Source organism: Onychomys torridus, chromosome 10, assembly GCF_903995425.1.
Source record: "Onychomys torridus chromosome 10, mOncTor1.1, whole genome shotgun sequence".
Classification (NCBI taxonomy): Eukaryota; Metazoa; Chordata; class Mammalia; order Rodentia; family Cricetidae; genus Onychomys; species Onychomys torridus.
In genome coordinates this window covers 78635200-78650608 of record NC_050452.1, presented here as the reverse complement: position 1 = coordinate 78650608, position 15409 = coordinate 78635200, and the positions used below count along the sequence as shown (strand labels likewise).

The following is a 15409-nucleotide window of genomic DNA, read 5'->3' as shown; positions in this document are numbered from 1 at the left end:
CTGAATGCAGGACCCTCGTGCCTCAATCTCCCAGGAGCATCAGGGTAATTGTGTTGGTATCGTAAGATATTGTTGATAATGAACTGATTATCCATTGGAGTCTTTGAAACACAGACTATGTATAGCAGTGAAAATGTTGTATTTTGTCTTTTCTTTTATAAACTTGTATTTGAATTCCATAGCATCTAAAATTTTTTACTGTACCCAGGCAAAGAGTGCCTCCCAGCACTCGGGAGGCAAAAGCAGGGAATCTCTGTGAGTTCAAGGCCAGGGTGGTTTCATATATAGCTAGTTTCAGGACAGCCATACAGGGAGACTGTTTCAAGTACAGACAGACACACACAGAGAGAGAAAAAGAGAGAGATAGACCATTACATTTATACTCTTGAAATTCTTCTATAATACTTCTATACCTTCTTTGTTTTTTAGATGAGTCTTAACTGTAGCCCTGGCTAACCTGGCCTTGATATTGTGGCAATCCTCTTGCCTCAACCTCCCAGGTACTAGAATGCAATTTTGTGTTGTTTTTACATTTAGTTAGTTATTTGTGTGATGTACACATACGTGTAGACACCATTGCACTAGCATGGAGGACAACTGCAGAGGTCAGTTCTCTTCTTCTCCCATGTAGGTCCTGAAGAACAAACTCAGGCTACCAGGCTTGCATCAAGGACTTCTACCTGCTGGACCATCACCCTGGCCCTACGGATGCAAGGCTTATTTATTTATTTATTTATTTAGAGACAAGGTTTCTCTATGGAGCCTCTCTGGCTGGCCTTAAACTCATTCTGTAGACCAGGCTGGCCTCATACTCACAGAGCTCCACCTGCTCTGCCTCTAGTACACAGGGGTTAAAGACATGCACCACCATGCCAGACACAATGTGTAATAGCATATATACTCTCTGTATTTCTTTCTATGTCTTTTGATAAGTTTAAGTTGAAATAATTTCAAAATAGTTTGTTATAATCAAAACAAGTTTTACTGTAAGCGTAATGGTAACAATAAAGAAATACTCTTCAATAGAGACCAAAATAATCTGGAATCAAAACACATTACTACAGTAAATTACTTAACCATAAAGGAAGAGTGTACAAGAAAGAGAAAGAATAATAAAACAACAAAATGCCAGGCAATGGTGGCGCACGCCTTTATTCCCAGCACGTGGGAGGCAGAGGCAGGTGGATCTCTGTGAGTTTGAGGCCAGTCTGGTCTACAGAGCAAGATCCAGGACAGCCAGAGATGCACAGAGAAATCCTGTCTTAAAAAACCAAAGAAAGAAAGAGAGAGAGAGAAAGAGAAAACACATTATCTGCATGTACTAACCTGAAATGTGAAATTCTCCTATTAAAGACACACCAACTAACTGGGTGAAAAAGCAAGGCCCAACCACACGTTGTTGTAAGAAAGTGACTTCACCTCTAACACGAAAGAACAGGGTTGGGGATTTAGCTCAGTGGTAGAGTGCTTGCCTAGCAAGCGCAAGGCCCTGGGTTCGATCCTCAGCTCCATTTAAAAAAAAAAAGTGAATATTTTAAGGGCTGGAGAAATGGCTCAGAGGTTAATAGCACCGACTGCTCTTCCAGAGGTCCTGAGTTCAATTCCCAGCACCCACATGGTGGCTCACAACTGTCTGTAAAGAGATCTGGTGCCCTCTTCTGTATATGTAATAAATAAATAAATCTTAAAAAAAAAAAAAGAAGAAGAAGAAATGATCTAACACAAAAGAACACAAAGAGGCAGAACAGACTCGAGTATTCCAAGCAAACAAGCCAAGAGGTAGGAGTGGCTATATTTGTATGATGTGAAACAGATTTCAATTCACAAACAGTAAGGAGCAATCAGGAAGACCACTGTCTGACAACCAAACTGTCAGAAGGATAATGAGGCAATCAGGAAAAAGGAACAATTGTAGCTATACACAAATATAGTGTCGGAGCAGGAAGGGACAGTCTCCACACAGTCCCAGTAAGGACCCTAACACCCAAGTGCCCGCAATGTCATCCAGACAGAAAACCAGGAGAAATATCACTTAAGCTGCAGCCTAGACCAAATGGACCTAAAAAACACCAACAGAACATTCCATCCAATCCTTATAAATTACACTTTTTTTTTTCATTACCATGTGCAGCATTTTCCAAGACACATCATATAGTCATGGAAAAATTTGAATCCTGAAATCACACCTCATGTCTTTTCAATCTCAATGCAACAAGACTAGAGATCGGTATGATAATAAAACTTTGAAAATCATATAAATACATGAAAAGCAAATCTCTTTATTTTCTTTTTTGAGATGGTCTTATACTTAGCTCAGGCTGGCCTTGAAGTCTCCATCCTTTTGCCTCAGCCTCTCAAGTACAGGGATTACAAGTGTGCACCCCACATCATCCTAGTTATTCTGAAAGAACCAACAGATTATGGAAACCAAGAGGAAATGTTTTAAATTTCTTAAAAAATTGAAAATGGAAAAACCAGAAAGATATCAAAACACAACCGATGTTTCATTTTAAGGAACTAGAAACAGAACAAACCAGACCGTAAATTAGGAGAAAATAGTAACAAAGGTCCCAGCAAAAGTAAATACGCAAAAATAAAAATGCAAGAGAAACCAAAGCTACAACAGTCATAGTTCTTCTAAAAATACATCTGCTAAGTGCTTAGCCAGAGGTGAAAACGGAGACCCCTGGTGTGGTGGCACATGCTTTTAATCCCAGCACTCAGAGGCAGAAAGCAGGTAAATCCAGGACAGCCTGGTCTACATATCAAGCCGCAAGACAGCCAGGGCTACATAACAGAGGGACCCTGTCTCAATGGATTAAAAAAAGCACTTCTGGGCACAGTGCCTCACACCTGTACTTCCAATATTTGGAAAGAGTTCCAGGCTAGCCTGAGCTACAGAATGAGACTTGAAAGGAAAGTCCAGAAGGCAAGTGAATGAGGGCTCAGTGGGTGAGGGTGCTTACCACAAGCCTCAGGGCCTGAGTTCAATTCCTAGGACCATATGGTAGAAGGAGAGAAGCAATTCCTGATTTACTCACATATACAAGTGTGATGTATGGGGAGGCACCCTTACTCAGCTTTGGGATGCATGTCGCAGCACTTGAGAGGCCAAGGCAAGAAGACTGCTAACTCCAGGTTAACGTGGCTGTTAGAATAAGCATGTGGCCAGCCGGGGTACTCAATAAGATCCCATCTCAGAAAGAATAACAACAGTGAAAAGGGAGAGATTACAACTGCCATCACAGGAATACAATCATCATTAGGAATGACCATGAACAACTATACAACAACTGTTAAGAAAAACACAGAATCAACCTGAAGAAACCAGTAACAAGCAAGGAGACTAAATCAGTTTCCCAAATCCTTTCTTTGGTCTTCTCAAAGATAAGGACAGGGCCAGATAGCTTCCCTGCTGAATTCAACTAAAACATTTACAGCACATACCAAATTTGTTTAAACTAGTACAAAAAAAAAAAAAAAAAATCAAAGAATTCTTCCAAAGATATTCTATGTGGTCAGTACTATTGCAACACCAAAAGTCACTAAGAATACAACCAAAAAAGAAAACTATGGGCAAGCACCTTTGACAAATCCAGATGCAAAAATCCTCAACAAACTACTAGCCAAACTCAGCAAGGGGTCTAGGTTATTAACACAGTGTTTGCCTAAGTTAGGTCCCCGGTACCATGAAGCAGTAACTACAACATCAACAACAAAGCACCTTAAAAGTATTATCTACAGCATCCAGGTAGAGAAGAGGACTGAGTTGGAGGCCAATCTAGGCTACACAGAGCTACAGGACAGCCTGGACTATAAAAGTAAGATAGAAACAGCAACAATCAATAAATGTAATGCAACCAACCTGGTGATCATCTAAACAGGTACCAAAAAAAAAAAAAAAAAAAAAAAGAATTTTATGAAAATTAGTAACCCTTTGGGATAGGGCTTTCAAGGACCAGAAGGAACATACTTAAACACATAAGGCCATGTCCAAAAATACAACAGCTAGTGTTCTGATGAGGAAGAACGCAGAGCTGTCTCTCTAAACACCTCAACCAAGGGAAAAGTCCCTTTCACTCCTTTTACTCAATGAAGTGCTGCAAGTGCTGTACAGAGCAGTCCGGGAGGAGAGGAACACTGCACACAGAGAGGAAGTCAGATGGTCGCTGTCAGTAGATGACATGCGCCTACACATGCAAAACCCCGGTGGCTCTACCAGAAACCTGAAAACCTGACTAACACTAAGTAAGAAATTCAACAGTTTCACAACAGGCCATCAACAGATAAAACCCACCAGTACTGCTATAGGCCAAGAGCAGCAAACTGTCTGCAACAACAGCATCAGGAACGCGACCACATTTACAACAATCACCAAAACAAACATACCAAACACAAACCCCACAATACTGATGCATATATTTAACCAGAAAAGTGAAAGTTCCACAATACAAACTATATAACATTGGTTAAATGAAGCAGGAGCATGCAGCTTAGTGATAAAACATGGGCTCAGAATGTATGATACTTTGGTTCACTTCCTAGCACCAAAATAATTTTTTAAATTATATATGTGATATATATATATATATATATATATATATATATATATACACACACATATATATTATATATGTAGGCACCTAATGCAAATTAATATAGTACAATAGACAGAAGTTATATATATACACACATATATATATATAAACTATAAATATGTTATGTGCACATGGTGGGGGGGGGGGTCCAGACACACACACACACACACACACTTTTTTTTTAAGACATGATTCCAAGCTGGTGTCAAACTGAGGCTTGGCTTGACCTCCAACTTCTGGGCCACCAGCTTCCACTGAGATTGCAGGTGTGTGTGATCATGTCCACTTTTTTTTTTTTTTTTTTTTTTTTGGTTTTTCAAGACAGAGTTTCTCTGTGTAGCTTTGCGCCTTTTTCCTGGAACTCACTTGGTAGCCCAGGCTGGCCTCGAACTCACAGAGATCTGCCTGCCTCTGCCTCCCGAGTGCTGGGATTAAAGGCGTGCGCCACCACCGCCCAGCCATGTCCACTTTTATTCGCTGCTGGAAACCGAATCCAGGGCTTCATGTATGCTAGGCAAGCACCTGCATCAACTAAGCTGTATCTCTAGTCCTGAAAGAAACAGCACACACTGGCCATATGTCCAATCACCTTGCTAAACTTAATCCTTAATCCTAACAGCTCAATTGTGGCGTGGTCTTTACATTTTATATGTGCATATTAATGTAACTGAGTCAACTGTGATAAGTTTGCACATTCACCTTAATCCCTTATTTCTTTTTCTTGCTGGGCATTAACTCAGATCTGCAGAATTAGGTATAGCCCAAGGTCATGGGTGGAGCAAACACCACTACACAATTACATGACCTCTAATAAGGAGCTGGAGAAGGGTTACATGCCCCTTCTCCCTACTTCTGCCTGTGAGGTGGATTGGCTCCCGGTCAGATCAGAGGACAACTTCAGCTGTCCACTCTGTTCTGTAATCGTGAGTGTATTTCCCCAATTTATATCTCTCACAGTTGAGTTCAAGAACAGCCGAGGCTATAAAGACTGAAGACAAAATAAAACAAGAATAGCCTTCTCTGTATAAATCTTAGTCACAAATGAATATAAATACACACACACACACACACACACACACACACCAGTCTACTTGTAATCATTAAAATTCTGTGGACAACTTTTCATGCTTCCATCTAAAGTTCTTACTGAACTCCTTGAAGTTAAAACCCCTATTTATGTTTTAGCCCCAGGGCTTACTATTATGCATGAAACAATAAGCTGACTCCATTCTATTGTAGAAAACTATAATTGCATGTGGATACCTACTTTAATAAGCTGTATCAGATACTGTATTTACATATCATATAAAGCAAACATTCAATGTTGTTTAATTTATGAATAGCTGTAAATCAAGGAAAAAGTCAGGGACAAAAGATAAGGTATTTCCAGAATCATAGGGTGGCATCTCACAGGGGGGAAAAGAAACAAAAACCATTTTCCACCCAAGAGACTTGTAAAATAGACCTGCTTTGTATGCCTTCTACATTGGTACGATGACACCAGTATGTCTTAGAGAAGTAAGTTAGATACTTGCTACCTTAGAATGAAAACAAAACATGAAAAGCTTTCAAATAGTTTGAATAAACTGTGGTTAAGCTTCAAATATACTGATAATATGCTTAGCAACATCTAATATTTTCTAGTACTGAATATTATCTAGCAAAAACTCATATCTCCACAAAGAAATGGCTACTCTAGCATTACAAACTTACTACATATGTTTATTACTACCCAAGAGTAATTTTGCTAAATACTAGCTGAAGAATAACTAACCACATCATATACTTTATTTTTTTTTAAAAAAGTATCTATATTCAAAGTGGCCCTAAAAATCACCAATGATTACTGTTACCAAGTGTTTTTTGTTTTGGTTTGGTTTTTGGTTTTTCCAGACAAGGTTTCTCTGTGTAGCTTTGAAGCCTGTCCTGGAACTCACTCTGTAGTCCAGGCTGGCCTCGAACTTACAGAGATTCACCTGCCTCTGCCTCCTGAGTGCTGGGATTAAGGGCATTCGCAGCCAACACCAGGCACCAAGTGTTTAAGATAAAATCTTTACTAGCAAAAACTCCTTGCTTGTGGTTGAGGATATAGCTCAGAGGGGGGGGGGGGGGGCGCCTTGATCAGTACACCTGGGAGACAGAAGCAAGGGATGTTGAGTCCTAGGCCAGTCACCCAGGGTTACAGAGTAGACCAAGTCTTAAACAATAAGCAAGAAAAGAAAGAAAACAATTTGATTGCTGAATTAATCCTGTATTCACTGAGTTCCTATATCCGGTTGGGAATATATGAAAACTAAAGTATTTGAAGTTTCTTGTAAAGAAGGCAGCAATCACAGTATCTGGCATTTGTGACTGATTTTATTTTTTTTACCTTATTTGGTGACTTCAAAGGTGAGATGGCTATCTTATTTGGTGTCTGTGTTGTAGAATTTAAAGTTGATCCAATAACGCCACTTTCGGATATTGTTATGGTCTTTGATGGAGTTCCAGGGGTAGACTGTGAAAGAACCCTACCTGCAAATGAGAGGCAGCCCATCAGTTGATGGATTTAGTAATAGTTATAAACACTTACATGATGATGACCTATATATACAGGGGCTTTAGTTTCACATATACCACCAATATATGACTTTAGAAACATTAGTGAGACCCTAATGAACTACAGTGAGACTAAGAATTACCTAAGAATACGCTCCGAAACACAGTTAAGCTATATCCATCAGAGAGCGAGCTTCAGACAACTCAGGACCTTTGCCCTGAGCCTGCTTCAGCTTCTGTACTTTACCTGTCGTCCTATGGCTGTCTTCCTATTTGAATTTAAATCATGCAGGGCAAAATTAAGATCCACAGTTCTGCTGGCACGAGCTTGGTTGGCAGAATGCTTGCCAAGCATGCAGGAAGCCATGGATCTCTCCCTAGAACCTCATAAGCCAGGAAAGATGGGACACTACTGGGGAGGCAGAGACCTGAGGATCAAGGTCATTCTCAGCTACATAGAAATAAACTAGCTAGGAATACATCAGACTCAAAAAACAAAAACAAAACTCATACAGACACTTTAAAAAAAAAAAGATACTGGGGGCCAGAGACATGGCTCAGTTGTTAACAGTAACTCTTCCGGAGGACCAGGGTCAGAGCCCAATACCCACAACAAGTGGTTCACAACTCCCTGTAACTTCAGCTCTATGAGACCGGATGCCCTCCCTCTTCTGGCCTCTGAAGGTACCCACACAAATATGACAACACACACATACACATAAGTAAAAATAAAAGCTATAATTGAATAGACAAACCTGGACACTGATTTTAGAGCAGCAAAAGGGAAGGAAAAATTTCATCTAGCTGCCCTGGCCAGATCCCACACTTCGCTGTCTTGGATAATAACTCTTCTGAAACAACCCTGGGGAAATGCAAGGTGTCTGGATGACTTAGGGAACTGGAAGCCATATTTCAATAGGTGAAATATCAGGAAGTTGTATCCTGGGTGAGAAGAGAATACAAAGCCATTCTAGACCTCTAATTCCAAAGGTCTGATCCTCTTTCCTCTCACCTGCCTTTACCTATGGTCAGACTCCAGGTCAGCCCTGGAGCTCTAAACTCCTGAAGTACATGGAATAATCATTGTTGCTGCTCACCATGTATTCTGATTCTCCCATCTGGAGCACACTGTACCTGCACCTCTGACCTGATGCCCTTTCCAGTCTTGAGGTTAATTAGGGTCATGTGACTACCACTGGCAACTGAGTTATGAATAAGCTGGGAATGTCATCTCTGGGCCAGAACTGCCTAACACAAGCCTGTCCAGAGCCTCACTCCACTGTGTCTGATGTGGCAGTGACCATGAGAAAGTCTTCTGAACTACTAGTGGACAATCAGATAATTCTCAAGTATGAACAATTAAAAAAAACTTTTCTTTGAAACAATTTGGAGAGCATTTTGGCAGGAAAACCAAGATTATCCTGACTGACTCAGGCGCCAGGGTGAAGAATCAAAACCAACTGGCCACATGAAATGAACAGAAGCAGGAAGAAAAAAAAAGCCATTAAGCCCAGTACTATAAGAACTTCTGACAGAAAACTTCTATGAAGAATCCTCTCTCAAAGAAAAAAAAGAAGAAATAAAAATACAAACAAAAACAAAACAAAAACAAACCAACCCAAAAAACAAACAAACAAAAGAATCCTCTCTCAACATGGGTGAGCCTGCGGTCACTGAGGGCGGGATGATCAAATGCTCTGCCACAGAGGGAAGGTCTAAGTATGTAATAAGTAGTGGAGATAGTAATGGAGTGACCTCTGCAACCCCTAGCCCACTGGGTCTAACCTCGGCAAGCGAGGGCAGCAAGGGAGATGATAACAAGGGCGGTTTCCTCTACACAGAGGGGACCATCAGCACTCAGCAGCCTCTCACCTTCTCCCCAGAACAATACCAAAGTAGAAAGAGTTTGTAAAAGGGAATCAAATTTTATCTTAATTTATTAATTTAAAAACATTTCAGGACCTATGAAATGGCTCAGTGGGAAAAACCACTGAGTTTGACTTCTGAGACCCACATGGGAAGGAGAGAAACAATTCCCACAAGTTATCCTCTGACCTCCATACATCCACCCATTAATCAATCAATTAACCAACTAACCAACCAATGTGATTTTTAAACTTTAAACACTATTTAGAGTTACTTTTAAATGTGTTCCTGTGTGTGCTTTGTAAAGTGAATGTCTGAGGAATAAGCCCAAAGCTCCATAATCATCACTACGAACTTATTGTAGCAATACAGTCTTGTAAAAATGCTCACTGCTAGGGTGGGGATTTAGCTCAGTGGTAGAGCACTTGCCTAGCAAGCGCAAGGCCCTGGGTTCAGTCCTCAGCTCCAGAACAAAACAGAAAAAATGCTCATTGCTTTAGGTATTAATATTTCATATTAAATGGGTATTGTCTTTCAGGAAACATTCATTTTTTAAAAGATTTTATTTTTTATTATTTTTTCACAATTGTACATATTGTAGCATTTGTATGATGTTTTTGGTGTTTGTTTTTTTCTTCAGACAGGGTTTCTCTGCGTAGCTGTGTAGTTGTGGCTGTACCACAACTCATTCTGCAGACCAGGCTGGCTCCAAACTCAGATCCACCTGTCTACATCCTAAGTGCTCGGATTAAAGGCTTGTGCCATCACTTCCTGGCTTGTGTGAGTTTTTGTTTAACTTGTAACCAAAGACTTAAAGCTGGGTATAAAAATAAATACTCTTTGCAATACAGAACCCATTGTTCAGCCTGAGTTTTGATATGCATGATAAAGAATGTAGTACAAATCTTTTTAAAACTTAAAAAATTGAAAACAGCATAGCCAACAATAATAAACACTATTTCTTTAAGTATTTGAAAATATTAACATCAAAGTGATTTCATTAAACTGAAATTGATAGTGGTATTTTATGATATTTAGAACCTACCATTAAGGTCACTGGTTTTTATGAATATTGATATTGTTATGGTTGGCTTTATAAATATACTTATGTTACAGATTAAGGCTGGAATATTTATAGGAAAGAATTTAGTATCTGAAATTGCTTTAAAATACATGGATGGAAGGGATAGAGGGTTTATGAAGTAAGATTGGTCAAGATCTAATGCTTAAGCTGATTGAAAAGTGTAATTAAATCTCATCAAGCTAATTTCTCTAAAAATTAAAAAAAAAACTCTGTGTGTGTGTGTGTGTGTGTGTATGTGTGTAGGCAGATTTGCTGCCTGCCACTAGGCCACATCTCCAGCCTTGTGTGTGTCTAAGTATGCATTGTGCACACAAGTGACTGCCCCTAGGTGCAGAAGTGCGGGAGGTACAGCGAGTGTGGGCATCCTGTGTGGGTGGAGGAGCCAAACTGGAGTGGTGTGCACTGTACCACCAGCCCCTCAGAAAACATACTCACAGACAATCTCAATTCTTAAAGATAACTAATACTAGGGGGAAATCCATTTAACACAGGGCAAAAATTATGCTGCAGAGGGCTGGCAAGATGGCTCAGTGGGTAAAGGCACTCCCCACACAAACCTGATGACCTGAGTTCAATCCTCGTTTTATTTTGGAAAGAAAAAAACAGAAAATCACATTCTGAAAGTTGTCCTTGATTTCTACACACCCACACTGCCGACACAGTAATATTTTAAAATCTAAAGCAAACTGTAGGTAAGGATGAAAACAGAAGCCAAAGTTTGCTTTCTTTCTCCTGCAATCCACTGTGCCGTTCACAGGTCCCTGCCTTAGGACATCAACTCCAGTGCTGGGCTGGGCCTGCTGGAAGCCTGTGCTCTCCTAGGAAATGAGGCTGTTGAGAGTGCTGTTGGGCCCCTTTACACCAACCGGAGGTCGAGGTCAGAGGTCGTCCCCTTGCGCTCAGGTGCAGGAAAAGGGACAGGGAAGTGAGAGTGGAAATCCCTGACAGCAGCTGGGCACAGAGTTACCCAGGAGGCCAGTTGAGGTGCTGAAGCACCCTGAACTTAGGGATTGGGCAAGATGGGCACACGGTCAGACTGCTTCAGCAGCTATTACCTGTGTCCCAGAGTAGGAATTCAGAACAGGTAGCCACTCAATGCTCCTCCTGCTCACAGATGTCACCTTCTGGGATAGAGCTGTGGATTACTATAGAACAAATCTAGGCTCTAGCACTTCAGACAAGTGTTCTATCACCAAGTTACGCCCCAGCCTATAAACCGTATATTAATTGGCTACTCTTTATAAGATTTAATGTAAGCTATGAGTATGATGACCTCACATGCTTGAGGGGGTGATTTCATTTTGGGAGTAAGTCTCCGGGAGCCCTATCTGGATTTTGGATACCCCAACTAGCTTCCATCTGTGATTCCTTCCCTTTTTCTCTTAGGCTTATTATGTCCGGTGAGATGGCTCAGTGGGTAAGGTGCCTGCCTGCCACTGAGCCTGGAGGAGCATTTGAGTATGGTCCCTGAGTCCACATGGTGGAAGAGAGGGGACTGTCTCAAGCTGTCTTGTGACCTCCACACATACTCTAAGGTACACAAGGATTTGTACTCAGTTTTGTGTACATGCATGGGCACACACACCCACACATGCAAATGAAGTGTACAATTTTGTTTTTAAAATAAGATTTATTATTGTACATGTGTACATGCCACAATATGAGTGTGAAGATGTGTGTTCTCCTATCTCTCTGAGGGCCCTGGAAGCACACCTCCCTCAAAACAAGCCTTCCAGGAGCTTGGTCTCACAGGCGATTCAGGGCGAAGATCAGCACATGGTTACGGTGTGGGTCCTGCTTACTGCCTCCCATGTGGAGCAGGCTAGGGGAGGAGGGAATCCAATCCCTCCCACTCCTGTACCACTCCTGAATGGACGTTAAATGGAGACTAACCCTGAAAAGAAAGACCCTTAGCTACAAAGGGCATTTCGGGTTTCTACTTTATGGTTTGAATCCAGGACAGGCTCTTGGGTAGCCCAGGCTGGCCTAGAATTTTACACAGTAGAACCAAGGATGACCTGAGCCCTCATCTTTCTCCACCAGTGCAAAAATGCAGGTTTGTACAGATGCTCCCGGGTGCCCATGCTGGCTCCTAAGGGCTATGAACATCAAACTTAAACCCAAGAATGACTCTCTGGCTCTTAAGCCTCAAGAAGAGATCACAGGCTCTTTAAATCCTGGTGCCTAGTTGGCCATGTGGGACTGCCACATAACTGGCCAATAGAGCCTTGATGTTCTCTTGGGGAGAAGTCCCGCCTTCCTAGGATGAACAACACAAATGAGCTGTTGATGCTGTGGTTGGAAAGAGATCCCCTCTGAAAACCTGTGATACAGCACAAGGGCAAATCCAGCTTGATGCATAACTTTGGCCAAATATTTGAATGCTTCATGATATACTTTAAAACTCAAGTTATTCTTTTTGAGGAATCTGCTGGATTTCCTCCAGGTGGCATTTATGATTCTCTTCTTCTTTTTAAAGAAACATTTATTCACTTAATGGTATTAGTCTGGTTATTCACAGGCCATGATGTGCTTGTGCAAATCAGAAGACACCCTGGGTGAGTCAGCTCTCTCCTTCCACCATGTGGGGCTCAGAGATCAAACCCATGTGGTAAGACTTGGTGGCAGGAGCCTTTGCCCACTGGGTATCATGCCAGCTGCTGTCATGTTCTTTTCCTTTGAGACAGGATCATGCTGTTGAGTTCTGGCTGGCCTAGAATCCACAGCAACCATCCTGTCTCAGCCTCCAAAATGTGGGGATTAGAGATATGAGCTTCCATATTCAGGGCATTTATGATTTTCTAATCTAACCCTTAACCCTATTCATCTTAAACTCTGCAAATTCAAGGAAGTATGCAAGTAATATAATTTTACCTTGAAATTAAATTATAAGACTTTTTTGTTTGGTTGGTTTTTTGAGACAGGGTCTGTCTGAAACCCAGGTTGTCCTGGAACCCACTGATCTCAAACCCACAGTAATCCTCCTGTCTCAGCATTCCAAATGAGAATACTGGCACATGCCACCATGCCCAGCCCAGCCCAGCCCAGACTCTAAGAGTGATCAATTCATTAGTGGATGTTTTCACACAACAATGAAGATTGCTACCATGAAGTAACCCACCATCTTAGAAGCTCTTGTAACAGGGATCGCTAATCTCATTTAACCATCTCAATGATCGTCTGAGGTGGTGGTATTCATATTTTAAAGAAAGAAGACAAACAAAACTAGGTGTAGTATCCCACACCTGCAATCTCAGCACTTGGAAGACAGGAGGCAGAAGAATCAGGAGCTCAAGGTCAGCCTCAGCTACACAGTAAACTTTGAGCCCCACCCCGGCTAAAGAAGACTATGTGTGAACACCTCTCTCCCACAAAATGAACAAATGACACATCTATCCAAGATCACAGAGAAAATCAACTCAAGAGCCACGAATGAAAGCCCAATCTTCCAACAGCTTTTTCATATTACTATACTGTCTTTAAGATACACATACTCAGTCAATAACACTCATTGACCTCAACAGCTTCAGTGCCAAAATGACAAACATAAAAGAACTACCATCAATCTTGTGCACACACACAATACTCTGTTCTGCCTTTTAAAAGGAAATAAACTCGGGGTTGGGGATTTAGCTCAGTGGTAGAGTGCTTGCCTAGCAAGCACAAGGCCCTGGGTTCGATCCTCAGCTCCACATAAAAAAAAAAAAAAAAAGGAAATAAACTCAAGCATACCCTAACACAGATGGACTCAAAGACATTACAGCATGTGAAGCAAGTCAAGGACAAAACCATCAATGTTATAAAGGTATAGAATACTCAAGACCACATGATCAATGTTCTATGATTTTACCTGGACAGGGGTATAGGATACTCAAGATACTCAAGATCACACGATCAATGTTCTATGATTTTACCTGGACAGGGGTATAGGATACTCAAGATCACACGATCAATGTTCTATGATTTTACCTGGACAGGGGTATAGGATACTCAAGATCACACGATCAATGTTCTATGATTTTACCTGGACAGGGGTATAAGATACTCAAAACCACATGATCAATGTTCTATGTATGATTTTACCTGGACAGCGGTATAACATACTTAAGATCACATGAGACAGGACAGTGGATGCCAGGGATGGAGACAGGGAGGAATGAGGAATAGCTGTTTAATGACTTTAAAGTTTTCACAGTTGAAAAGTTCTGGAGATGAGAAAGGGTGACAGTACATTCCACAATAATGTGAATATACTCAATGCCACTGAGCTAGTCACTTATGTGGGAAATTTTTTACATTTCCTTATTGTGTATATACACACAGGCATGCATGTATGTGCTATGGTGTACATTTGGAGGTCAGAGAACAACTTTTAGGATTGGCTCTTTTCTTCAGCAATGCTGATCTCAGGTCGCTGGGCTCGGCAGCAAGCACTTTACCTGCTATATAATCTCACTGGGCCCTTACTGGGAAACAGTTTTTTTGGTTTTTTGTTTTGTTTTTTAAATTTTTATTTATTATGTATACAGCATATATGACTGCAGGCCAGAAGAGGGTACTAGATCTCATTACAAATGGTTGTGAACCACCATGGGGTTGCTGGGAATTGAACTCAGGACCTCTGAGCAGTCAGTGCTCTTAACCTCTGAGCCATCTCTCCAGCCCCAGGAAACAGTTTTTAAATAAAGTAATTCTTAAAGAACTAAATGGTAAAGAAACAAAAAATTACTATCTCCAGGCAGTGTTGGTGCATGCCTTTAATTCCAGCACTTGGGAGGTGAATTGAGGCCAGCATGTCTACAGAGTGAGTTCCAGGCCAACCAGGACTACATAGTGAGACCCTCAAAAACAAACTATAACAGAAAGGTAAATACATGATAGAAATAATCAAAGTTGAGGGGACACATATGAAAACGATGACATGCAGTTGCCTCATTAAACCCTAGGAGACTTCCAAGAGGAGTGGCCGAGAGGTGAAATGAGCAAGTCAGTGCAAGGGCGCAAAGAAAGCCACACCAGGCAAGGGAGCTGTTGCTGAGCCAAGTGCTGAGATCTCTTCTCACAAGTTCAGCTGGTCTGGGCTCTGGGGGTGAAGTGAAAAGGCTATCCATATCCTAACAGCTATGTCAACACCGGCATCTGAATAGGTCAAAGCCAAGAAATGAACAAAGCAAAGACTATTTTAAGCATGGATATGACAAGATCAAATTTGTATTTTAGAGAAACCAGCTATACATAGGTAAATCCATCTTCAATGAGAACTCCCCATTTAAAAACAATCTTAACGTATTTTGAAACAGTATTAGTTGCAATATAAAAATGA

The 15409-nt window shown here is 41.1% G+C and overlaps 1 protein-coding gene and 1 non-coding gene across 8 annotated transcripts in view; one reads left to right on the top strand and one right to left on the bottom strand.

The window, feature by feature from the left end:
* Positions 1-15409, bottom strand: part of Lin54 (lin-54 DREAM MuvB core complex component) — a 72796-nt gene that overhangs the window by 30783 nt on the left and 26604 nt on the right. For all 7 annotated transcript variants that reach the window (XM_036201176.1, XM_036201181.1, XM_036201178.1 and 4 more), the window contains one exon: positions 6970-7112. In XM_036201176.1, the coding sequence (XP_036057069.1) occupies positions 6970-7112 (143 nt within the window). The remainder of the gene's footprint in view (positions 1-6969; positions 7113-15409) is intronic.
* Positions 9774-9899, top strand: LOC118592640. Its single transcript, XR_004946105.1, has one exon. It is a non-coding gene; the product is annotated as a small nucleolar RNA SNORA40 (small nucleolar RNA).